The sequence below is a fragment of the Rhincodon typus genome, chromosome 2 (assembly GCF_021869965.1).
Source record: "Rhincodon typus isolate 14 chromosome 2, sRhiTyp1.1, whole genome shotgun sequence".
NCBI lineage: Eukaryota > Metazoa > Chordata > Chondrichthyes > Orectolobiformes > Rhincodontidae > Rhincodon > Rhincodon typus.
In genome coordinates, this window is record NC_063333.1 from 34,316,468 (window position 1) to 34,343,885 (window position 27,418).

The 27,418-nt window shown below is 42.0% G+C and overlaps 1 protein-coding gene across 1 annotated transcript in view; it reads left to right on the top strand.

The window, feature by feature from the left end:
* The window catches only part of LOC109917023 (outer dynein arm-docking complex subunit 2-like), a 102,624-nt gene extending 84,979 nt beyond the window's left edge, over window positions 1-17,645 (top strand). Inside the window, exons 7-8 of the mRNA XM_020516789.2 lie at window positions 16,242-16,459; window positions 17,576-17,645. Of these exons, the coding sequence (XP_020372378.1) occupies window positions 16,242-16,459; window positions 17,576-17,645 (288 nt within the window). The remainder of the gene's footprint in view (window positions 1-16,241; window positions 16,460-17,575) is intronic.
* The last annotated feature ends 9,773 nt before the right edge of the window (window positions 17,646-27,418 follow it).

Sequence of the window (27,418 nt, forward strand, 5' to 3'; positions counted from 1 at the left end):
AATCCCCATGTGAAATGCTTGCACTGTCAAACTGTGGAATACAAATTGTGGTCGCAAGCAATCCTGACCATGACGTTGGTCATTGAAGATTGAAGATAGTCATCTATGTTAAGCAGAGATAATTACAGGTAACCTTAAAAGTGGCACCCATGGACCATAATTCACAGACAATCCAAACCTCATTGGCTGCACAAGGGCACGGCGCTGATTCCTCTCACCTTGAACTGTAAGCATTTGCCAACATGCTGTTATATGCTGCCTTTCTTGGATGGTGTGGGATGTGAGGGGAGCAAGGTATCAGTAATCAAGTAGCATTTACAATCTCCCACTATTTTTGTGTGACATGACTTGTGCTGCATTAATTGGAATAAGTCCCTGTATTGAAGGTCCATGTGGAGGCATTCCATAGCACTCCTTGTCAGAGTTTTCCATTTTTCACTTTATAGAGGCGTATACTAAACTGTCAAGAGATGATAGCTTACAAGGATGGAGATGAGGGCTACCCTTTGCATCCATGGTCCACTCCACCATCACTCCTAACACTTCCTCACGTCCTCATGGCACCTTTTTATGAAATGGCAGAAATTGTAACACTTGCCCATTTGCCTCCTCCCTCCTTGCTGTCCAAGACCCTAAACGCACCTTCCAGGTGAAGCAGTTTTACTCATACATCTTTCAATCCAGTCCACACTATTCACTGCTCACAATGTGGTCTCCTTTACATTGGCGAGACCAAATGCAGACTGGGGTGATCATGTTACAGAATACTTCCCTTCATTCTGAAAGAATAACACCAATCTTCCAATTGCTTGTTATTTCATCAAACCGTCTTACTCCCATGCTAACATTTCCATCCTGGCATTGCTACAGTATTTCAATGAAGCTCAATGCAAGCTGAAGGAACAACAGCCTATTTGTCTACTTAGGCACTTTGCAGCCTCAAACACTCAATATTGAGTTATACAACTTCAAGACGTGGCTTCTGTTGTTCATTTTTATTACACACTTTATACCCAGCAGATCCATTTTCTCCTTTTGACACCTATCATTTATTATCCAGCCCCTTTTAGTTCTGGAGAAGTGATATTGGACAAAATGTTAAATATGTTTTTCTCTCCACAGATGCTGACAGACCTGCTGAGTTTCTCCAGCAATTTCTATTTTCATTTCAGGTTTCCAACATTCACAATATTTTGCTTTTACTTGTTTTGCTCATCTAAGTCTACTATCGTAGCCATCAATTCCCTTCTTACTTCTGCACTATTTAATTTCTATTCCATCATTCCCTGTGACAGCAAATTCCATATTCTCCTCACTGTTTGTGTGAAAAGGTATTTATTTAATTCTGCATTAGGTATCTTGGTGACTATCTGATTATGCTTTGGTTCTCAAGACGAAATCTTCACACTGTATCTACTCTATCAAAACTTCTCATAATTTTAAGCCTTAATTTTTAACCCTGCCTGACAATGGTTTCCTATGATTTCTATATGTCCACATATCTCTGGGATTATCCTTGTAAATCTCTGCACTCTCTCCAGTGGCTATGTAGACTTTTTACAACATTGTTAGCCAGATCTGCAACCACTGTACTGAGAAGTGGTCTAATGAAGAATCGATTGATACAAGTTTAGTACAACTAGTTTTCAATTCCATGCCTTTAGAATTAAAGCCAAACTAAAATAGCTACAGAGGTAATGGATGCATTAGTTTTGATTTATCAGAATTTTCTTCCTTCTAGAATAGTCCCTAGAAATTGGATGTTGTTCAGGTTTGACTACATTTGTAAATGGACTGCTTCCGTGTCTAAGGAGTCACGAATGGTACTGAGCATTGTGCAATCATCAATAGATGTCGCCATGTCTGACTTATAATGGAAAGAAAGTTATTGATGGTTGAACTATGGAAGTTCAGTCATTAAGTAAGTTCAAGACATAGATTAATAGAAACATCGAATTTAGGAGCAGGGGTAGGCTATTTGGCCCTTTGTGTCTATTCTATCATTCAGTATGGTCATGGCAGATCATCCAGCACTGTACCCTGCTCCTACTTTCTCCTTTAGCCCAAAGAATTGTAACTAATTCCTCCTTGAAAACATGGAATGTTTTGACCTTACCATTTCTGTGGCAGAGAATTCCACAGACTCACCATCCACCAGGTAAAGATATTTCACCTCATCTCATTCCTAAATGGCCTTTCCTATGACTCTTGGTTCTGGACTTCCAATCATTAGGGACATACTTCCTGCATTTATACTGTCTAGTCCTGTCAAATTTAATAGGATTCTACAAGCTCCTCCCACTTCCTTCCAGATTTTAGTGAATATAGTCCAATCCAATCCAATCTCTCTGCATACGTCAGTCGTCCCAGGCCAGGAATCAGTCAGGTAGACCTTTGTTGCACTCCCTCCATAACAAACACATCCTTCCTCAGATAGGGAGACCAAAACAGCACACAATACTTCAAGTGTGGTCTCAACAAAACTCTGTATAATTGCAGAGTTCCTGTCATCCTATCATCATGAAGGCCCAACATAGCATTTGCCTTCAATGCCTGCACCTGTATGCTTCTAGCAACTAGTGTACAAGGATACCCGGGTCTTGTTGCACCTTCCCCTTTCCCAAACTATCACTGTTCAGATAATAATCTATTTTCCTGTTTTTGCTACCAATAGATAACCCCTAATTTATCTAAATTATACTTCATCTACCATGCATTTGTCCATTCATTCAAAGTGTCCAAATAACACTGAAGTATCCCTGTGAATTTTCCTCACGGGGTTCACCTTCCCACCATGTTCTGGTACTGAGATGATTTACCTCCAACATCCATAACCATTTTCTTTTGGATTATGTATGACTCAAACCAGTGAAGATTTTCCCTGATTCTCATTTCTTTTTTAGTTTTTATTGGGGTCTTTGATGCCACACTCTGTCAAGTACTACCTTGCATTTGCATATAAGAGGCAGCCAATATTTGAATCAACTTTTCTGTATTATATACTTAATCAATAGTGTTGTATATAAGATAAAGACTGATGATTTAAACAAAATTGTGCAGTCAAGACATCATCCCGGTGCCAAAAAAAACTCATGCAGCATGTCTCAATGACTACCATCTGGTTGCTCTGACCTCCATAATTATGAAATGCTTCAAGAGGTTAGTCATGGCTCATATCAACTCTAGACTCTCAGCTTGCCTTGATCCCTCGCAACTTGCCTACAGTCGCAGCAGATCCAAGGCTGATGCCATCTCCCTGGCCCTACACTCATCACTGGAACAACTGGATAACAAGGATACCTATGTCTGGCTCCTACTTATTGACTACAGTTCCACCTTCAACACCATAATTCCAATCAAACTAATCTCCATACTCCAAGACCTTGATCTCTGCTCTGCCCTCTGTAACTGGATCTTCGAGACTTCCTGACCTACAGACCGCAATCAGTGAGAATAGGCGACAACACCTCCTCCGTGATAATCCTCAACACTGGCACCCTACAAGGCTCTGTACCCAGGTCCTTACTGTGTTCCCTACACATTCATGACTGTGTGGCCAAATTTTGACCTAACGCCATCTACAAGTTCACTGACGGATATGACCGTTGTAGGCCAGATCTCAAACAATGATGAGACAGAATACAGGAAAGAGAGAGAGTCCTTGGTGGTGTGGTGCAAAGATAACCAACTCTCCATCAACGTCAGCAAAACAGAAGATCTGGTCATTGACTTCAGGAAGCAAGGTGGAGGGCACACCCCTGTCTACATCAATGGTGCTGAGGTGGAGATGGTCAAGAGCGTCAAGTGCCTCAGAGTGAAGATTACCAACAATCCGTCCTGGTCCACCCACATTGATGCAGTGATCAAGAAAGCACGACAATGCCCCCACTTCCTCAGGAGGCTAAGGTAAATTCAGCATGTCCATAAAGACTCTTACCAATTTTTATAGATGCACTGTAGAAAGCATTCTATCCGGATTCGTCATGGCTTGGTATGGCAACTACTTTGTCCAAGACCTTAAGAAACTACAGAGAGTTGTGAACATGCAAGCCAATGTTTCATCCATTGACTCTATCTATACATCTTTCCAAGGCAGCCAACATAATCAAAGACCCCTCCCACTCCTGTTATACTCTCTTCCAACCTCTCCCATTGGGCAGAAGATGCAAAAGCTTGAACACATGTACCAACGGCTTCAAGAATAGCTTCTTCCCTGCTGTTATTAGACTTCTGAATGGACCTTTGAAATTTTAAATTTAATGTTGATCTTGCTGTTTGTGCACCTTCTCTGTAGCCCGTAGTATTATATGCTTCGCTCTGTTCTATTACCCTAATGCACTTTGTATGGTATGATCTGCAAGTACTTCGTGCAAAACGAAACTTTTCACTGTAGGTAGGTACACGTGACCATAATAAATCAAATCAAAATTTAAACTGATAACCTAATAATGATGCTGTCTCATTTTATATTTGATCTTACCTAATGCTCTCAATTTTTCCAATACTTCAGAAAGGTGATATTTAAAATTAATCTTATATTTCCATCCTTACTTATATGAATATAGACTAAAAAATATAGGATTAGTTGAGTTTTTATTTTCTCTGCTCCTTTTCAGGAATAGCAAATTATTATGTCTTCTCTTTACCTCTCCCATTTCTTGTTACTTAAATTATTCAACGATGATTTTACGCCCCTGAACCAAGTAAATATTTACTTTTATTGAAGAATCTTAATTCTAGTGTCATCAACATAAGATTTATGTATTTATAAAACTACAAATTCTTTTCCAATTGTAAGCAATTGAAAAATGTGAAATGATATAATACAGTATGAACATGAAGGAAGGATCTTTTAACCGAGATCCAAATAAAACTTCTCTTTTATTTCTCTTCCCATACTGCTTTTATGAATGCCTACCTGGTTTCATCTTCTCATCATTCTTCCCTGTGTCCTTTTTTCCTGCCCTCTCAGATAAATAGACCACTTGTTACAATCCCATAAGTTGTAAAAGATATCAGAATTTCCAATGACCAACTTAAGGGAATGAAAAGTTTTCAAGTTTAAAGACTTTAAGACAAACAAACTAAAATCAACTTAGGCTGAACACTACCTAGTAGGCAGAGGTAAAAGTAAGGTTGCCATAATCCTACCAGATGATAAGGTAGCTCTCCCACTTGACATAAACAACTGGTGGTTGTTTAACTTGAGGGCCACCACAGCTCAGCCAAGGGGATAGGCTGAAAATGAGAGTCCTTCCCAGTGCTCTCAGGCAGTGCAGGAAGAAACTATTACTTCAAACTACAGAAAAACATGTACTTTAACTTCTTACCTACATTAATACTTAACACAATTGAGAACCCCACACCACAGTTATACTTGATTTCCTCCTCTCCACAGAATTTCATTTCTTTTGTAGGAACCAGTCCAACATCAATCATAGAGTTCACTTCTCTCCATTTCAGCAAGTTAGGGTAATGCTGAGTAACCTTCAAAAGGTGCTTATTTCAATTCCTAGAGAAGTTCCAAAGTGACGACCAGTAATAAGGCTCAACTGTAGCAGTACCTTACACCTGGCCACACTGGATGAATCCTCCAGAGATTTTAGAGTGCTACAGGATTGCATTTCTTTGATCCAAGTATGTATGCTATCCTCATTCTGACCCATACACTACAGAAAGGCATCACATTCTTCAATCCTGATTATAGTAATTGCAGTTTTCTGTCTTTCTGAGAGACATTTCTCTCTCTCTCTCTTTCTCTCTCTGTTTGTATCTCTCTCTTTGTCCTTCTCTGTCCAAAAACACTGAGACTGGAGGTTTGTCCATAGTTGGTCCAACTATTCTTGCCTTTGTTTCCACATTTGAAACCCACAGCACATAAGTTTCAAACAGAAACTGAAATTGCTGGCAAAACTGAGTAGATCTGGAGACATGTATGAGAAGAAAGCAGAGCTAACATTTTGAGTCTGATGACACTTCATCAGAACTCCATGGGACATCAAGACTCTTTGGAGAAAAGTCACCGATCTCGAAACGTTAACTCTGCTTTCTTCCCACAGATGCTGCCAGAATTGCTGAGTTCTGTCAGCAATTTCTGGTTTAAGTTCTGATCTCCAGCACCCACACTACTTTGTTTTATTTATATAAATTTCAAACGCCTGTTCTGGATCCTGCTGTCCCATCTGTAACTAAGCCATACAAATTTGTTGTAAAGCAGAAATCATAGCAGATCACAAGACTCTTCCTTCCTTCATTTTACCTTGAAGTAAGAAAAGGTTTAACATGTTAACAAATTAATAAAACCTCATGTTCATAACATACCAGTGCACTCAGAACTTAAAAATGCAGCTCATGGATTAGAATGCTCCCTCTCATTTTCAATCCAACTGTGTTTTCCCTTTGTTTTAACTTGAATACTAAGTAAAATAAAAGTTTCGAACTTTTCCTAAGTTATCTCAATCATGGTGCATAAAAATTAGTTTCCTCATGTTGTTTCTTTCGCAAATCACCTTAAATCAGTACCATATGGTTTGGACTCTTCTCCCAACAGGAACAGTTTCTCCCTATCTATACTGTTTGGACAATTCATGATTTTAAACATCTCTATCAAATCTCTCAATTTTCTCTTTTAAGGGAAGAAAACACACTTAACCAGTCAATTCTTGCAACAGAAGTCTCTCATCCTTGGAACCATTCTGGTAAATCTTTCCTGCACTCTCTCAGATGCCTTAAAATCTTCCTAAAGTGTGGTACTGCAATGACTCACTGAACTCACTCAGTGGTAGAGAGACTATCCGAGAAAATAGTGAAGGAGAAAATTAATTTCCATTTAGAGACAAGGTTTGATCAAGAATAATCAGCATAGCTTTGTCAAAGGGAAGTCAAGCCAAATTGGTTGAATTTTTTGAGGAGTGACAAAGTATGTAGATGGTGGTAGCACAGCTAATGTAGCTTATATAGATTTCACCAAGGCCTTTGACAAAGTCTCACATGGGAAATTGATAAAGATGATAAAAGCTCAGGGGATCCAGGATAACTTGGCAGCTTGGATCCAAAACTGGCTTAGTGACAAGCGACAGAGAGTGGTTGTAGAAGGCTGTTGTGTGACTGGAGTCTGAAATACAGTGGCGTACCATAGGCATCAATGCTGGGTGCCTTATTGTTTGTGCTAATCATAAATGATGCAGGTGAGAATTTGTGGGGGGGGGGTGTGCAGTGATGATAAGTAAGTTTACAGATGACACAAAGATTGGCTGGGTGGGTGACAATGAGGAGGAAGTTGTTAGGTTGCAGGAGGGGATAAATGGATTGGTCAGGTGGGCAGATTAGTAGCAGATGGAATTTAACCCTGATAAATGTGAAGCAATGCACTTTTGAAGAAGATACAAAACAAGGGTGTACTCAAAGAATGGCAGGACACTAGGAAGCTCAGAGGAACAGTATGATTTTGGATTACTTGCCCACTGATCCCTGAAGGTGGTTGAACAGGTTAGTAGAGTAGTGAAGAAGGCACATAGGACGTTTGCCTATATCAATCATGGTATAGATTATATGAACAGGGAGGTCTTGCTGGAGCTGTACAGGAGTACTGTGTGCAGTTCTGGTCACCACACTGTAGGAAGAACTTGATTGCATCAGAGTGGGTGCAAAGGAGGTTCATCAAGATGTTGCCTGGAATGGAGCATTTTGGCTATGAAGAGAGGCTGGATAGGCTTGGGTTGTTATCTTTGGAGCAGAGAAGGTTAAGGAGGGACCTGAAAGAGGTGTATAAAATTAATGTATAAGAGGGCATGGAGATGGTGAATAGAAAACAGCTGTTACTCTAAGTCAAAGGGTCAGTAATGAGGGGGCATAATTTTAAAGTGAAAGCAGGAGCTTTAGAGAGAATCTAAGGAAACTTTCTTCACCCAGATGGTGATGGGGGTCTGGAATGCACTGTCTGAGAGTGTAGTTGGGGGAAAAAATCTCATAACCTTTAAAAAATACTTGAATGAACGCTTGAAGTGTCATAACATTCAACTGTAGGCCTAAAATGGGGAAGCAGGTCTAATGTAGATAGTAGTATATCTTTTGGCAATACAGACTTGATGTGCCAAATGGCCTCTTCTGTATTGTATGATTCTATGATTTTACTGGGGTAGTGCACTGGAAATCCAGGCCCGCTATTCTTGGGATCAATCACAAACATGAAAATATTTAATCAAACTATCCAATGTCTGCAATTTATTTGACAGCTGAACCCAGGTTTAAAGATAAAATTTATCTGTACTTTACAAGAAAAGTTATTTATTGATAACATTGTTTTTAACTAATGGAAGAAAAGAAACTTCAATTGCTAAATTATCAATCTCTATAACTTAAACTCTATACCTTTAAAAAAATTCCCTTACACTTACAAACAGACACAAAAGGATGAAAAAGACAAATAATATGCATTGTGGACACAGTTTATCAATCTTGAAGATTTTTCCTTTCAGTGTCTCTGACAGTGATTTTTTTCAACCTTTTTCCTATCAAGAAGAGAATATGCAGAGAGAGGGGTTTTAGCTATCTGCTGAGGATTTTCTTTTGCTTACTTCACAGAAGGGGGAGAAAGATGTTTTCTTCTTCACAGTCTGGATGTTTCTGCTATATTGTTAAAACACAATGCTGTATGCACTTGCCAGGAATCAGTGAAGTTGTTACAATACTGATTAATATATACTATCCTGGTTGAAAACAAACCAGAAGTCTGTCACTAGGCAAAACTGTCCTAAACACATGTCTACGGAGCTGAGGAGTTTATCCTCTTCCTCTACTGCTTGAAGTAAAGCAACTTGTAGAAGCAACGCATAATGAGTGCCGATAACTCATCTACTTAAAAAAAAGCAACATCATCTTCCGTGGTCTCTTTATTTAAAGCAGTATCTTTACCCATTTTTAAGACCATAGTCCAAAAGAATGATGGTCTTCACAGTGCCAGAATTGAACACAATGGGCAGAATCTTTTAGTCCATGTCATTCACATCCCTATGTCAAGAAATATGGCAGAATCACATCAGAGGTAAAGTGAGACATATCTCAGCATTGGGACCAACTTGCTATATCTTTTAACTAAATTCCAGACATCAAGATAGGATTCTCACTAGGGAGTGGGAATTCTATAAAGAGAAATGATTGCATACTAACTGCCTCACAGCGCCAGCAACCCGGGTTCAATTCCACCCTTGGGTGACTGTCTGTGTGGAGTTTGCACATTCTCCCTGTGTCTGCGTGGTTTTCCTCTGGGTGCTCCAGTTTCCTCCCACAGTCCAAAGATGTGCAGATTAGGTAAATTGGCCACGCTAAATTGCCCATAGTGTTTAGGGATGTGTAGATTAGGTGGGTTACAGGGTGATGAGTCTGGGTGGGATGCTCTGCAGTTCGGTGTGGACGGTTGGGCCGAAGGGCCTGTTTCCACACTGTAGGGATTCTATGAAGTCTATGAAGTAAATGCAGATCCTGTCTTGCTGATTTGAAGCTTCCCATTGTATCACGTGTTGCGAATGAATTAGACACTGACAATACTCAACATGTAAATCAGATTGAGTACCTGGCGCCTTCAGCTTATTATTAGCTGTGAAGAGCCTGTGTGTTGTTCACTGTACAACATCATCTAGGGCACAATCCATGGGGATCAATTGTCATATCTTTCATCCACAGACATTTGTCAAGCCATTAGGTTCTACCTTTTAACTTGCCTGTGGACACTTAGGAAACAGTCTTGCATTGCAAGGCACACCAGCAACTAACAATGAAATGCTGCTGAACTGATACTTTGCACACAAGGACACACATCCACACTATTATTGGACCAGGCTGCATCTCAGAGCTGTTCACTTGCTCTCTTAGTGCTTATTCACTTAGTGCCTACCTTCATGCCTTTCCTCGGATGGTGATGCCTAGCACGAGGGGACATAGCTTTAAATTGAGGCGTGATAGATATAGGACAGATGTCAGAGGTAGGTTCTTTACTCAGAGTAGTAAGGGCGTGGAATGCCCTGCCTGCAAAAGTAGTAGACTCGCCAACTTTAAGGGCATTTAAATGGTCATTGATAAACATATGGATGATAATGGAATAGTTTAGGTTAAATGGGCTTCAGATTGGTTTCACAAGTCAGCGCAACATCGAGGGCCGAAGGGCCTGTACTGCGCTGTAATGTTCTATGTTCTATGTTCCATGTTCTATGCTTGCAGCAACCCTGCATTGCTTTGCCTAGCAGTGGCTATTAGGGCAGTCTCACAAACTTACCTTGCTCATCAGCAGTTCTCAGTTAAGGCAGCATACACTGTGCTGTACAGCAGCATGCCAAGTCTATCTCACATCTGTACAATGTACCAGCAGGCTACATAATAAATAGAATACATGTGTAACAAGCAAACAGTCATATCTTATTGTCTAAGTAGCTCTGACAGAAGCTTATGGATACACCTGTCACTCAGGGGGTCCCAACACAGTGAATCAAGGACAACATTCAGTACCAATTCAGGGGACTGGCTATAAGGTCAGATGTCCAGTAGGGGTGTTTGTGGCCAGGAGTTTTATGCTTCTTGCAATCTATGGTCATGGTCAGTAACTTACTTGTGGGGATTGAAGGCTGCTGGCTGAGGTAATGCAATTGTACAGAGAGGCGACAACTGTATTTGTAAGAGGGGGTATGGTAAAGCATGAATGGGAATGGGGTAATGTGGAAGGGGCTTTGACCATGGTCATGAGCATCCTGCAGTGGTAGTGTATGACCACACCAGGCATGATTAACTCATATGCTAGGGCATGCTAGGGCAAGATGGGCAGATGCAGGTTCGTGTTGACGGTTTGGTGAGGACTTAGTGAGGTTAAAAGTTTATGGGATTCACAGGAAGGGCTATCAGGTAGGGGATTTGGTTGTTCTTGACATGAAGGGGTAGAGGCTGGAAACAAAGCTCAAAGAATGCTTACTGTCACCTTCCATTGCATTGAAAATCAAATCTCCACAAAGGGAAACAACATTTGTATGGATGCAATCATGCCGGGAGTGAGTGGGGCAGATGTCTTGTCCTGTGATGGAAAGGACTGCAAAACCCACTGAAGTGAGACCCTTTAGAGGGCAAAACTACTACACACAGACTCACAGGATGCAGACCTGTGGGGTTCCTAATCCCTGGCAATCCTAATGCATCGGCTCCCCTGTGTATGGTACAGGAGGTTTTGCTATAACTCGATTGTTGCATTCTTGTGCAACATTGCGTTATAGAAAATCACGCATTAGAAATAACAGGGCCTATGGGAAAAATGGGGTTTGGGGTAGACGACCAAAAAAATCATTCAAATCGCTCAAAAATCACTCAAAAACCTAACACAAAAGGTAGCACAGATTGAATAAATGTTTAATTCATATCTAGTAATGAGATAAGAGTAAAATTAACACCTTATTTTGAAAAAAATGTCAAGATGACTTGATGGGGAGGAGGTTTGAGGTCACTCTATTAATACAGGGGCTGAGGGTCATTACCTTCATCATCATCCATTCAGGTGCAGTTGTGGTTGCAGGTTTTGGGTGAAAAATAGTTAATCCAGAAGTAGGTAGCTGTGGTTCATTGTCTTCTGACTGTTTCTTGGGGATTGGCTTAAAAAAGACATCCAGTTTTTGCTGCTTTGCCCTTTTTCTTCTTTCATTAAGAAGCTGTTAATAGGGTGCCAAATAAGATCTTATTCCGTGAACTGCTATCCTGCTGCATTCTGCATTGTAATCATTGTCCTCTAAGAGCTGCAACTGCTTCTGAATATTCCTCAGGATAGAAGACAAAACAGAAGTGGAAAACTTTCGTGGTGCTGCATCCTGGACTTCATCTTCTGCATCTCCAGCTTCCACTTCTTCCTCAGCCACAAGTTGTCGTAGATCAGCTGTAGAGAAGTCTTCACAGTGGGACTCAAGCAGCTCTTCAACATCCTCACTCTCCACTTCTTCAAATCCAACTTGCTTTGCAAGATCAACACAATGTTCTTTGATTCTTGGGAGCTCCTCTGACGGATCAAAGGTTTTAAAATCTTAAAAAATAATCTGGGAGAAGCTTTAGCCAAACTGCATGCAATTGCATAATTGATGTTGAAGCTCTTCCAAAATTGAAGAATGCTGTCCTTATTCCCTTCAGCAGCTGCAATCATCCTCTTAAATGTGCTCCTCAAATGATAAGCTTTAAAAGCTGCCATTGCACCCTGGTCCATGGGTTGAAGGAGAGAGGTTGGAATTGATGGGATCACGTTATAGCCAACACAAGTTCGCATTTTAGAAATAGCATTCACCTATTCGTCAATTACGTTATAGCCAATTCGCATTGCCGGAACACACATTATAGCAGAACCCACTGTATATAACCTGCCCAGCACATTGCTGACCACTTTATTCACATTAGCACTTCTGCAAAATGAGGTTAGGAAAAGAATAACGATAGAACATTGAACATAGAACGGTACAGCACAGTACAGGCCCTTTGGCCCATGATGTTGTGCCGACCTATTATCCTACTAAGATCAATCTACCCTGCATGCCCTACATTTTACTATCCTCCATGTGTCTATCCAAGAGTTGCTTAAAAGTCTCTAAAGTATCTGACTCCACTACTACTGCCGGCAGCGCATTCCACATGCCCACCACTCTCTGTGTGAAGAACCTACCTTTGACATCTCCCCTATATCTTCCTCCGATCACCTTAAAATTATGCCCCTTCATAATAGTTAATTCCGCCCTGGGAAAAAGTCTCTGACTATCCACTCTATCAATGCCTCTCATCATCTTGTAGACCTCTATCAAGTCACCTCTCATCCTTCTTCGCTGCAATTGAAAAAGCCCTAGCTCCCTCAATCTTTCCTCTTAAGACCTGCCCTCCAGCCCAGATAGCATCCTGGTAAATCTCCTCTGCACCCTCTCTAAAGCTTCCACATCTTTCCTGTAATGAGATGACCAGAACTGAACACAATATTCCAAATTTGGTCTAACCAGGGTTTTATAGAGCTGCAGCATAACCTCATGGCTCTTAAACTCAATTCCTCTGCCAATGAAAGCCAACACACCAAACACCTTCTTTACAACCCTATCAACTTAGGTTGCAACTTTGAGGGATGTATGGACGTGGATCCCAAGATCCCTCTGTTCCTCCACACTGCCGAGAATCCTGCCATTAACCCTGTATTCTGCATTCAAATTTGACCTTCCAAAATAAATCACTTCACACTTTTCTGGGTTGAATTCCATCTGCCACTTCTTTGCCCAGCTCTGCATCCTGTCAATGTCCCATTGCAACCTACAACAGCCCTCCACGCTGTCCACAACTCCACCAACCTTCGTGTCATCAGCAAACTTACCAACCCACCCTTCCACTTCCTCATCCAAGTCATTTATAGAGCACAAAGAGCAGAGGTCCCAGAACAGATCCCTGTGGAACACCACTGGTCACCGATGTTTGATTAGGAGGGCTAATGGTGCCAGCAGAACCCATTGTCCTATAATGACACACCTCATTCAATGTGGTCCCACATGCTATAGCAAACTCTAAGCACTGACATAGATCCATGATTCATCCGGTATGGTTGTGCAGTTAATCATCATGCTGACACTGTTATAATTATGGTTATGTTCAGACTCAAACTTACATATGCATTACAAAAGCAAGAAGCTTTATATAAATTTGATACTTTATGTAAAGTGTGCTGTCACCAACACCACCAAAGTGCCCTCAAAAGGTTTTTTTCTTTTTTCCCTCCCACTACTTCTCAGTGTTATCCTAGGTTCTGCAACAGAGTTGGATGTAGCCTGCTTGGCAGTAGAGCCTGTTGGCCTCGGAGGTTTGGTCAGGTGAATCCAGATGTCTGGACAGCTTAGACATGGCTAGTGTGAACCAGAGGATGGTGGACCCTTCTTGGCTTGAACTTCCAAAAGTGGGAGGGAGGTAGGCAATGTGGACGTGGAGTTCCCAGCAATCTCTGGAATGTCTTGAGGGGCCTTAGTCTTGTTTCTCTTCTGGCTGGATGCCTTCTGACATCCTGTCTCCTTGTGACGAAGGAGCACCTGGAGTCCTCCTGTTCCCATGTCTTTAGTCATGAGGACCAATGGCTGGACCACTGGTGTGCAAATGAATATACCTCTCTAGTAGACCTGAAGTTGCTGGGCCTAACACTCTATGGCAGCCACCAACCTGAGTATGGAGGCAAGAACTCAATTGCATTGAGATAGCTGGGTCCACTTAGCATGTCTGCACTCCTGCAATGTCTGTGCTATGAGGGCCATTGCCTCCCATATACCTACTTGACACTCCTGTTCCTACCTTCATATGTGGACAAAGTCACTGGTTGCCCACATCACAGGATCATCTCCTGCTAGGGGCTGAGCTGATGCCTAGTCTCCAGCAGTCCTCCAGAGTGCCTGCAGCTGGTGCATTTCTTCTTCAGCCTGTTGGGGAACTGTCACAGTAACATCTCACAGGCTTATCTTCCCAAACTTCTAAATGTAGCTTTCCCATCAAGGTATCAGTATTAAAGCTGGTGTTGGGGTGGAAGGAGGCAACTTTGCTGTTGCTTTCTTCAAGGCCTCGGAATTATCTTCCTTGGAGATCAAGGAGGTGGCTTCTGGCAGACCAACCTATTCCTTTGCAGTGACTGTGAATGTCCTGCTGGTACTTGCAAGATACAAGGGAGAAAAAGCATTCCAGTAATGTTTAGAACTGGTGTGCAATGACTAACATGGATAGCAGAATTAATTTTAGAGTTGCAATGGAGTGAAGAGTGGTACTTATTTGGCAGGACATGGATGCCTTGGCATCCTGGAGGAACAGACTCATCTTCTCCTGCAAGAGATAGGATTCTTTCCTCATAGTTGGTCAGGAATCTGATGTCGGGCACCCCTCCACCCACCTGGGCCTTTTTTGGCCTATTGTGGGCTGTTTTCTTGTGGAATGAGAGAAAGGGATGGACTGAATGAGATAAAAGTGGCTGGAACAACTGTTAGTGCTTGTGCAGGTAGTTGAAAAGTGGTGAGGTGTCCTGGGTGAGTGAGTAGGCAGTGCAGAGTCCAGGCTGTGTTAGTTGTCTGGAAAGTTGGGAGATGGAATGAAAGTCACTGAGGGAAGATGTTACAAGTGTAGTGAGAGTGGCAGAGCATGAACCTTGGGTGAGAGATGTGCACTGTTACAGTTAGTAAGGATAGGGCAATGAGAAGAAGAGTGTGGCACATGCCATGGTGAGGTGGAGAAGGTTAGCACTCTGGCTGTTTTTCCGAATGATGGCAACTACACTGACCTTGGTGGTGACCTCAGAACAGGGCGTGGCCTTCTCTGCTGTTCCTCCTCTGCATCACTGCATCCACCAGATGCTGTTGGAGACTCATGGCACTATTTTACCTTTCTCCTACATTTTCTGAATGAATTACCATTACCAAGCGGGGCAGTTTCGGAATGCTAGTTCTCGTCAAGGTGAACAGTGAGCTTTTAAATATGGCACATGTGTTAGGGATGCTGGTCTTCAGAGCATTTCTGATGGGTGTAAAGTTCTTCTAGAATGGCACATAGTAGGTTGGGGCTAGAATTGGACAGGACGGGTGACTCATTGGAGGGATAGGTAGCTAATGGCGTAGGTAGTTCTTAGGTGAGTTTGGTGAGATATGGTGAGTGACCTCACAAGAAATTCAATAAAACTGACAATTAGTCAGAAAACGTGAGATTTAACCCAATACCTAAGTTCAGGCCAAACAATGAAATTCATATGTAAAATGTGTCCAGACTTATTTGATTCTACAAAGAACTTTAGGTATTTTGTCCATGGGATGCAGGTATCACCAGCTAGGCCAGCATTTATTGCCCTTCCCTAACTGTGTGGAGAAGTTAACAGTGAACTGCCCTCTTGAACTACGGCCGTCCTTTGGAAGAGACGCCAGCACTGTGTTTTTGGAAAGTAGTCCCAGGATTTTCACCCAGAGACTATTTAGGAATGATACCATAATTCCAAGTTAAGATACTACATGGCTTGAAGGTGACAATGTCATATGCATCTGCTGTCCTTCCTTTGAAGTGGTAGAGATTTCAGGTTTGGAGTTTGATATGTCAGTAGCTTTGATGTATTACTCCAGTGCATCTTGTAAATGGTGCTGTTATATATTTACTTAATGTTAGAGGTGTCATTATATAAATGTAAGTAACTGTTGTATTATATGGAATTTCTTTTCAACCTAATAAATTTTTAAAATTCTTTTTAGAATTTTGTACTACAAAAGAAATCCCCATCTACTCGAAAGCCCCAGAAAGCAGAAGTAGCTATTAATGAGGAACTTGACCAGAGTGAAAGGTTTAGTGAATATCAGGACAAGAATAAGTTTGAAAGAAAGAAACCACCGCCAAAACCTAAGACAAGGGATACAAAGAAAGAAGAAACTTCCTTTGTACATAAGACTCTAGAATCATCCCATCGGCTATCGTAAGTGACTGAGATTGAAATTTTGTGAACAGTAACCTTAAGTGATACATATCTCTGTATTAAAGTGTCAAAAAATATATTTTAAGTTTTATAATGTGTTATGATCCTCATAGCGAATGTAAACCTAGCAACCAAACTTACCAAGTTATGCAAGTTTACTGCTTATGTGTAGTTGTCCTGTTAAAAATGTTTACATTTTTATTTTGTACAAATCTAATATACTTTATACATTAAACTGAAATCTACAAATTAAAGGCTGTATCTATGAGCCTTAAGTAGGGTTCTTTCAAGGGTTCCAGTGAAACAGCAACTTATTTAATAACCAACTGAGACTGAATCCTCATTCAATGACTCAAGCATGCCTTTTGCGTTAAAAACAGATAGCACTAGCCAAGTTAGTGCTGATAGAATGCTGGATTTAATGCTTCAGGGTGTGAAGGAGAGGAAGGGAAAGAGGTGTTTGATTGCTTTTGCCTAAACGTTTTTCATCCTCTGCTAGAGAAGAAAATGCTAGTTAATTGTGAGCTTCTGTTTTCCTAAACCTCAAAATATTATAGCAGCTGGTGGTAAGGTAATACAAAATAGAAAAAACAAAACTAAATATTAAGTTAAATACTATAGTTAAGTAGCTCCTTAGAACATACTGAAGATGACTAGACAGGTAAAGTGTCACAGCTGTAACTGTGGGAGTTCATGGATCCCAGTATGGACTAGAACAAAAATGTCAGCAAAGATTTTGAACCTTGAGTAGCTTTGGATCAGAACTTATGTGGTTGAGGCTAAGTAGACCTTGCGACATAAAGGGAGAGAGAAAATTACCTGAATTCTTTGTACCAGGAAGAAACCACACCTCTTAGAATTGGATTGTCTGATTTGGTCAGTGTTTAGGGACAGAGTGTGAGTGTAAGTGAGACAGGTAAGGGGACGTAGAGGGCAGGCATGTAAGGGCCTCAGTCTTTAAATTTAAGGCAAAATACTGTGGATGCTGGAAATCTGAAACAAACACGGAGAATGCTGGAGAAACCCAGCAAGTCTGGCAGCATCTGTGGAGGTGAAACAGAGTTAATTATTTGAATCCAGAATGACTCTTCTTTAGTCTTCGCAATTGTCCAACAGGTTTGAGGATCTTTCAGCATTTCTGGATGAGAGTGAGGCCTGCAAAATGAATGAACTAGGAAGCACTTAAGATGTGCGACTAAGAAGGAATTTAGTGGCAGTAGTGGATTGTATATTGAAGGGGATTAACATTGTTCTCTGCAGCAGAGTGGCTGTGTTGCCTGTCTGGAACTGAAGTTTTGGACATCTTCTCAGGTTGGAGAGGAACTTGCAGTGGGAGAGTGAGGACCCACTCATTGCGGCCCATGTAGGTGACAACATAGCAGACAAAGAAGGAGGTTCTACATTGTCAGTATGGGGAGCTAGATACCATACTGAGAAACAGAAACTCACAGGTCATAATCTCTGCATTATAACCTGAGCCACGTGCAAATTGATGTAAAGTGAATCATATTAGACATATGAATGCATGGTTCAAGGCTGGTGTGTGAGAAGTGGTTTCCAGTTTGTGGATAATGTCACCCATACTTGGGAAAGTGGGATCTGTACAGATGGGACAATCTCAACTCGGTCTGTGCTGGGGCTGGTATTCTTACCAACTACATAATTAGGGAAGTAGAAAGGATTTTAAATGAAATAGAGAGAGCAAGCTATCAAATTTGGGAGTATGTGGTAAATCAAAGAGTAGAGATACGGCCAAAGAGAAGGTATTATTACTGAAATTATAAACAAACTATTATAGGAAGGAGTAGAGAGTATGAGTCTTAAACATGAACTAACACATAAGGCTAGAACTTACAAAAAGAGTAAAAGGATAATAACTAAAGATTCTGCATTTGATGCATGTAGCAACCAAAGAAAATAGATGAACCAACAGTGAAAATAGAAAGTAGTAATTATGATCAGATAGCCATTACAGAGTTATGGTTGCAGAATGACATGCATTAAGACTTGAATATTGTATGGTCCCATATATTTAGGAATGACAGGAATGTAGAAATAGGTGGAGGTATAGTACTGTATTAGCACTATTGACAGTTGACCTAAGTTCTGGAAACTAAGATGTGGAAATAGTGTAGACAGAAATAAGAAGTGATAAAGACAAGACTTCCCTGTGGGAGTGGTGCACAGACTCTAACAGTAACCATACAATAGAGTGGGCTATAAAGGAAGAAATAATGAGTGGTTGCCAGAAAGATAAACATGGGAGACTTTAATCTACGTATCAACTGGAAAAGCCAGGCGGAGAAAGGGTGCCTTGCTGAGGAATTCAATAAGTATTTTCAGGATAGTTTTTTAGGACAGCATGCTTTGGATCAAGACAGCAGGCTGTGCTTCTATTTGTGGAATGCCTGCACTCTTCGTAAAAATGAACCTGACCTTCATGTTATTTGCCATTTCAATATATCATTTTGCTCTCTTGCTAATATATCCATTTTCAGACTGCTGCAGTGTTCAAATGATCCTTGACACAAGGAGGAACAGCACCTCATTTTTCACTTAGGTACTTTACAGCTTCGAGGATTTAACATTGGTTCAACAACTTTTCGGCATGGTCTCTGTCCTCCTGTTTGATTAAAATACCAGCCCACCCCTACCCCTTTCTTCTAGCTGTGTCTTCTTTGTTTCTTGTTGGTTTTGCTCTCAGCAGAGCAAACCCAATTTCTCCTTTTCACATTGATCAATTTCACCTATTTGACATCTCTATCAATCCTTTACCACAATGAGCACTCGCTTTCTCTTTTGGCTTAAGCACCCTTAACATCTGTTCTGTTCATTCTTCCTCCCCCTCTGTCAATTTCTCTCCATTTTCCAGCCTCTTTTCATTCCAAAGAAGTCATTCTTTTTCATTCGTTGATGTGGTGTGGGCATTGCTGGCTGAGCCAGCATTTATTGTCCATCTCTAGTTGCCAAAAAGACAGTTGAGAGTCAACCACTTTGCTTTGGGTCTTGAGTCAGATGTAGGCCAGATCAGGGTAATAGTTTCCTTCCTTAAAGGACATTAGTGAACCAGATGAGTTTTTACCAACAATCGACAATGGTTTCAAGATTATCATTAGACTCTTTAATGCAGATTTTTATTGAATTCAAATTCCACCACCTGCCATAATGGGATCTGAATGTGGGTCCCCAGAATGTGGCCTAGGTCTCTGGATTAACTGTTTAGTGATAGTACCAGTAGGTCGTTGCATATCAGACTGAATATATTAACTCTGCTACTCTATAAACAGTTGCTGCCAAATTTGCTGAGATTCTCCAGCATTTTTTGGTTTTCTTTCATATCTCAAGCATCTGCTGTATTTTGATTTTATTATAGTTGTCTATACTAGATCTGGTATTTAAGGTTTTGGAGTAGTTTCATAGCTCGGATTGTGGATGTTGTGGTTGGTTGGCTCGCCGAGCTGGTTTGTTGTTCCGCAGACGTTTCATTACCCTGCTGGGTAACATCATCAGTGAAGCCTCCGATGAAGCGCCGTTGTGTTTTCCTGCCTGGTTTTTAATCTCTGGAGTTCGTTGAGCTGGATTACCTCACTCCCAGTTTTCCTTCGCAATGGAGTGTATATGGGGTCGAGTTCTATGTGTTTGTTGATGGCTTTCGTCATGGAGTACCAGGCTCCTAGGAACTCCCATGCCTGTCTCTGCTTTGCTTGTCCCAGGATCTTGGTGTTGTCCCAGTCGAATTGGTGGTTCTCCTTATCCATGTGGACAGAGATGAGTGAGTATTGGCCGTGTCTTTTTGTAGCCAATTGGTGTTCATGTACCCTTGTTAATTTCCTTCCTGTTTGTCCGATGTAGTGTTTGTCACAGTCTCTGCAGGGAACCTTGTATACGACATTGGTCCTGTCCATAGTGGGTAGTGGATCTTTGGTTCGGGTGAGCAATTGTCATAGGGTTGATGTGGATTAGTGTGCTACTCTGATGCCCAGTGGCCGTAGGAGTCTTCTGAAGAAGAATCTAGACCTGAAACATCAGCTTTCCTGCTCCTCTGATGCTGCTTGGCCTGCTGTGTTCATTCAGCTCTACACCTTGTTATCTGTAGATAGTTGAATTAGTGATGAAGTTGTACCAGACCTTATATTGGTAAAGAGCCAGGCCAGGTGATCAGATTTTCAGTGAGGTAGCATTTTGGGAACAATGATCATAATTCTGTAAGTTTAAAAAGTTATGTATAAGGATAAGACTGGTCCTTGGGTGAAAGTGCTAAATTGGGGAAAGGCTAATTATAACACTATTAGGCAGGAACTGGAAAAATTAGATTGGGGGCAGCTGTTTGAGGGTAAATCCAAATGTGACATGAAGGAGTCTTTTCAAGGCAGTTGATCAAAGTTCAGAACCAACGTGTTGTCGTGAGGATAAAAAATAAATATGACAAAATTTGGGAACTCTAGAAGATAAAAGATCTTGCAAGTTTAGTCAAAAGGTATAAGGAGGCATATGCGAGATTTAGGGAACTGAAATCAGAGATTGCCCTTGAGGAATATAAAGGAAGCAGGAAAGAACTTAAACAAGGAATTAGGAGGGCTGAAAGGGACCATGAAATGTCCTTGGCAACTAAGATTAAGGAGAATCCCAGACATTTTATATATAAGAAGGGTAAGTCCACTCAAGGACAAAGGGGGCACCTTAAATATGGAGCCTGAGGAAGTGGGTGAGGTCCTTATGAAAACTTCGCATGGTATTCGCCAAGAAGAAGGACGTGGATGATGATAAGATTAGGGAGGGGCATGTTGATATTCTCGGGCATGTCAATATTAAGAAGGACGTGGCATTGGGTGCCTTGAGAAACATTAAGGTAGGAAAGACCCCAGTGCCTAAAGGGACCTATCCCTGATTACTGAAGGGGGCAAGGGATAAGATTGCTGAGGCCTTGATCGGGATCTTTGTATCCTCTTTAACCATAGATGGGATCCCACCAGTCTGGAGAATAACCAGTGTTGTTCCTTTGTTTAAGAAGGGCAACAGGGATAATCAAGGAAATTACAGACTGGTGAGCCTTACATCAATGCTCAGGAAATTATTGGAGAAGATATTTAGGGACAGGATTTACTTGCATTTGGAAAAGAATAGACTTATTAGCGATAGTCAGCATGGCTTTGTAAGGTCTTGTTTCATAAATTTGAGGTTTTTGAGGAAGTGCTGAAGATGATTGATGAGGGTTATTGGTGGATGTAGTCTACAAGGACTTTTCTAAAGCATTTTTTCAATGTTCCTCACGGTAGGCTGGTTATGGAGTCATAGAGTAATACAGCATAGAAATAGGCCGTTCGACCCAAACTGGTCCATGCTGACCATAGTGCCCACTCAGCTAGTTCCAATTGTCAGTATTTGGTCCATATCCCTCTAAACCCTCCCCATTCATGTACCTATCTAAATGTTTTTTAAATGTTGGTATTGTACCTGCCTCAACCACTTTCTCTGGCAGCCTGTTCCATATATGTACCACTTTCTGCAATAAGAAATTATCCCTCAGGTCCTTCCTAAATCTTTCCCCTCTCACCTTAAACCTATGTCCTCTAGTTTTCAAATCCCCATTCCTGGGAAAAAGACTATATGCATTCGTCCTATCTGTGCCCCTCATGATTTTATACACCTCAATAAGGTCACCCCTCATTTTCCTACGTTCCAAGGAATAAAATCCTATCCTGGCCAACCTCTCCCTATAAATCAGGCCTACTAGTTCTGGCAACATCCTCGTAAATTTTCTTTACACAGTTTCCAATTTAACTATGTCTTTCCTATAACATGGTGACCAGAATTGTACACAATACTCCAAGTGTGGCCTCACCAATGACTTATACAACTGCAACATAGCGTGCCAACCCTCATATTCAATGCCTCGACCGATGAAGGCCAGCATGCTAAATGCCTTCTTCACCACCCTGTCCACCTGTGACGCTGCTTTCAACAAACAATGTACTTGTACTCCCAGGTCTCTGTGTTCCACAACACTCCTCAGGACCTTACCATTTATTGTATAAGTCCTACCTTGCTTTGACTTTCCAAAGTGCAACACCTCACACTTATTTGTATTGAATTGCATTTGCTAATCCTCAGCCCACTTCCCCATCTGATCAAGATCCCTCTGTAATTTTTGATAACCTTTCTCACTATCAACAATACTTCCTAATTTTGTATCATCCGCAAACTTACTAATCATGCCATGTATATTCACATCTAGATAATTTTTGTAAATAACAAATAACAAAAGTCCCAGCACTGACCCCTGTTGTGCACCACTAGTCACAGGCCTCCAGTCCAAGAAACAACCTTCAACAATCATCCTCTGCTTCCTACCATCGAGCCAATTTTGAATCCAGTTAGCTAGCTCTCCCTGGATCCCATGCAACCTAACCTTTATGATGAGCCTGCTGTGCAGGACCTTGTCAAAGGCCTTACTAAAGTCCATATAGAAAACATCCACTGCCCTACCCTCATCTATCCTCTTGGTTACCTCTTCAAAAAACTCCATAAGATTTGTTCGACATGACTTCCTGCGCACAAATCCATGCTGACATTCCCTAACCAGACCTTGACTATCCAAATGTTGGTTGATCCTGTCCCTCTTGCCTACCACTGATGTCAGGCTCACTGGCCTGTAGTTCCCTGGCTTGTCTTTGCTACCTTTCTTAAACAATGGAACAACGTTGGCTACCCTCAAGTCTTCTGGAACTTCACCAACGGCTAAAGATGAAGCACAAATCTCTGCAAGGCCTCTGCAATTTCTTCCCTAGCCTCCCACAATGTCCGAGGATGGATTTGATCAGGCCCAGGGGATATATCCACCTTAATGCAATCTAAAGCTGTAAACACCACCTCTCTGGTAACATGTATACATTTAAAACACCCCCACTTGTTTCCCTTATTTCCTTAGCATCCATGATTATCTCCTCAGTAAACACTGAGGAGAAATACTCATTAAAAGTATCCCCCATCTCTTGTGGCTCCACACATAGAGGGCCATGCTGATCTTTAAGGGGACCTATTCTCTCCCTAGTCACCCTTTTACTCTATATAAACCAAAGAACCTCTTGGGATTATCTTTAACCTTATCTGCCAAATCCATCTTGGACCATCGATTTACTCTTCCAATTTCCCTTTTGAGTGCGCTCCTACACTTTTTATAGTCATCTATGGATTCACTTGAGCCCGATAGGTTAAACCGTTTGTATGCCTTCTTCTTTATCCTGACCAGAGCCTCAAAATCCTCGTCAGCCAAGGATCCCTAAACCTGCCAGTTTTTCCCTTCATCCTAACAGGGACAGATGCTTGATATCACACTTTTAAAAGCCTTCCATTTACAAGTCATTCCTTTTCCTTCTAACAGACACACCCAATCGACTGCTGCTAGATCCTGCCTAATGGCCCCAAAATAGGCCCTGCTCCAGTTTAGCATCTTAACCTGTGAACTTGTCATATCTTTTTCCATAACTATGTTAAAACTAGGAGAGTTATGGTCACTGGACCCAAAGTGCTCTCCGACTGACGCTTCAGCCACTTTCCTGACCTCATTTCCTAAGGGGAGGTCCAGCATTGCACCCTCCCAAGTAGGGACGTCTATATATTGATTTAGGAAATATTCTTGGACACATTTGACAAATTCCACTCTGTCCAGGCCTTTTACATTCTGGGTGGCTCAGCCAATACAGGGGAAATCAAAATCTCCAATCAATACTACTGTGTGATTCCTACAGGTATCTGCAATCTCTCTACGGATCTGCTCCTCTAGTGCCCGCAGGCTGTTTGGGGGTGTATAGTACAGTCCCAACAGAGTGACCATCCCCTTCTTGTTTCTAAGTTCTAAACCTATGGTCTCATTTGATGACCCCTTAAGAATATCCTGTCTAAGCACTGTTGTTACGTCCTCCCTTATCAAAAGGGCAACTCCCACTCTTCGCTTACTCGTACTTCTGCCACGCCTGTAGCTTCTGTATGCTGGAACATTGAGCTTCTAATCCTGCCTTTCTCTCAGCCATGTTTCTGTTTTGGCTATAATATCCCTGTCTCCAGAGCCAATCCTTGCTCTGAGCTCATCTGCCTTACCAGTCAGGCCTTGTGTTTTGAAATAAATGCACTTTAAACCAGAAGTCTTTTCCATCCCTTTACTATGCCCCTGGCTATCCTGAATAGTAAACTTGCTCTCAAATGGCTAATGTTTTTTCCCCTGACTTCTTGATGGCCTCTCTCTTATTCAGAGTCCCACCCCCCTGTCAAACTAGTTATATAACACTATATAACACTAGCAAATCTCACCACGAGGATATTCGACCCCCTCCGGTTCAAGTGCAACCCATCCCTCTTGTTCAGGTCACCTGTACCCAAGAAGAGATCCCAATGATCCAAGAACTGAAAACCCTGCCCTGTACACCAGCTCCTCAGCCACGCATTCATCTGGCCTATCTTTCTATTTCTATCCTCATTGGCGCGTGGCACTGAGAGTAATCTGGAGATCGCTACCCTTGAAGCCCTGCTTTTTAACTTCTTACCTAAATCCCTATATTCATTTTGCAGGACCTCATCCCTTTGTCTACCAATGCCATTTATACTGATGTACACAATGTCCTCTGGCTGTTCACCCTCCCCCTTCAGAATGTTCTGTAACCGCTCAGAGACATCCTTTACCCTGGCACCCGTGAGACAACACACCCTCCTGTCTGTCCCCCTCACAATTGAGTCTCCTGTCAGTATTGCTCTGTCTGACTGCACCCTTTCCCTCTGAGCCTCAGAGCCGGTCACAGTGCCACTGACCTGACTGCTGCTGCTAGCCCCTGAAAGGTCATCCCCCCCCAACAGTATCCAAAGTGGTATACCTGTTATTGAGGGGAATGCCCACAGGGGAACCCTGCACTATCTGCCTTCCCCCTTTACCTCTTCTGGTGGTCACCCAGCTACCTGCAGCCTGGACCTTGGGAGTGACCACTTCACTATAGCTCTTACCAATGATGTTCCCTGCACCCCAGATGAGCGCATCCAGCTCCAGCTCCAGTTCCCTAATGTGGTCTGTCAAGAGCTGCAGCCGGGTGCACTTTTCACAGGTGTAGCCACCAGGGACACAGGAAGCCTCCCTGATCTCCTACATCCTGAAAGAGCAGCATGCCTCTACCCTAACTGCCATCCCTACTGCCTTCAGTCTAGGCAGAAAGAAAGTAGAGCTAAAGAGCCCTTACTTGCGCTTACCTGTACCCCTGTTCAGCCTCCTCACGCCAAAACCGTTCGAATAAAGGCGTCAGCCTTAATCTAGAAGATTAAGTCACATGGGATCCACAGTGAGTTAGTAAATTGGATACAAAATTGGCTTGGCCTTAAAGGACAGAGAGTAGCTGCGCAGGAGTGATTTTCTGACTTGGAGGTCTCTGACCAGTAGTGTTACGCAAGAATTAGTGCTGGGACCTCTGTTGTTTGTAAAATACATTATAAATGGCTTGGATGCAAATGGAGGTACTCTGATTAGTAAATTTGCAGACAGCATGAAAATTGTTGGAGTTGTCGAAAGTGAGTAAGGTTGGCAAAGGATACATCATGTTATAGATCAGTTGGAGAGTTGGGAGGAGAAATGGAAGATGGAGTTTAATTCAAACAAAGCATTTTGGGAGGTCAAATGCAAGAGGAAAGTATGCAGTAAATGGCAAGATCCTTAGAAGCATCGATATATGGAGGGATCTTGGAGTGCAAGTTCATAGTTCTATGAAAGTGGCGACACAAGTGGATAAGGTGGTAAAGAAAGCATATGGCATGTTTGCCTTTATCAGTTAGGACATTGAGCATAAAAGTTGGCAAATCATGTTGCAGCTGTGTAAAAATTTAGTTCGGCCATACTTGGAGTATTTGTGCACTGTGCTGGTCACCACACGAGAAGAAGAATGTCTCTGTTGAGGCTATGGGGAGAGTGCAAAAGCGGTTTACTGGGATGTTTCCGGGATTGGAATGTATTATCTATAAGGAGAGTTTGGACAAACTTTCATTGTCTTCACTGGAGTATCAGAGGCAGAGGGGTGACTTGTAAGAATGATACAAAGTCAAGAGAGGCATGGATGGGGTGGATAGTCGGAGTCCTTTTCCAGGGGGGAAATGTCAACATAAGGGGCATAGGATTAAAGTGAGAGTGGGAAAATTTAAAGGAGATGTGCGAGGCGAGTATTTCACACACAGTGTGGTAGCTGCCAGGGGAGATGGTAGAAGCAGATACAATAGCAAAATTTAAGAGGCATTTAAGCAGACACATGAACAGGCAGGGAATGCATGGATATGGACCGTGTGCAAGCAGATGATATTAGTTTAGAATGGCATCGTTGTTCACGCAGTCATGATGGATTGAAGTGCTTGTTCCTGTGCTGTACTGTTCTATGTTCTATGAAGAGACAGAAAGAATGGTTGCAAAATTTGCCAATGAAATGAAGGTGGGGAGAAAAATAAGTTACAACGAAACATGGAAACGTAGAAAATAGGAGCAGGAATAATCTGTTAGGATTACACAGTGGCTCTGTGGTTAGTACTGCTGCCTCACAGCAGCGGGGACCCAGGCTCAATTCCAGCCTTGGGTGACTACCTGGGTGGAGTTTGCACATTCTCCTATGTCTGCATGGGTTTTCTATGGGTGCTAAATTGCCCATGGTGTCCAGGGATGTATAGACTGGGTGGGTTAGCCATGAGAAATGCAGGGATAGGGTAGGGTGTGGGTCTGAGTTGGATGCTCTTCAGACAGTTGGTGTGGACTCAATTGGCTGAATGGCCTGCTTCCACACTGTAGAAACTCTATGATTTGGCCTTTTGAGCCTGTTCTGCCCTTCAGTTTGCTCCTGGTTGATCATCCAACCTAGTACCCTGTTCTTGTTTCTCCTGATACCCTTTGATCTCTTTAGCCCTAAGAATGATATTTAACTCCTTCTTGATTCAATATTTTGGCCT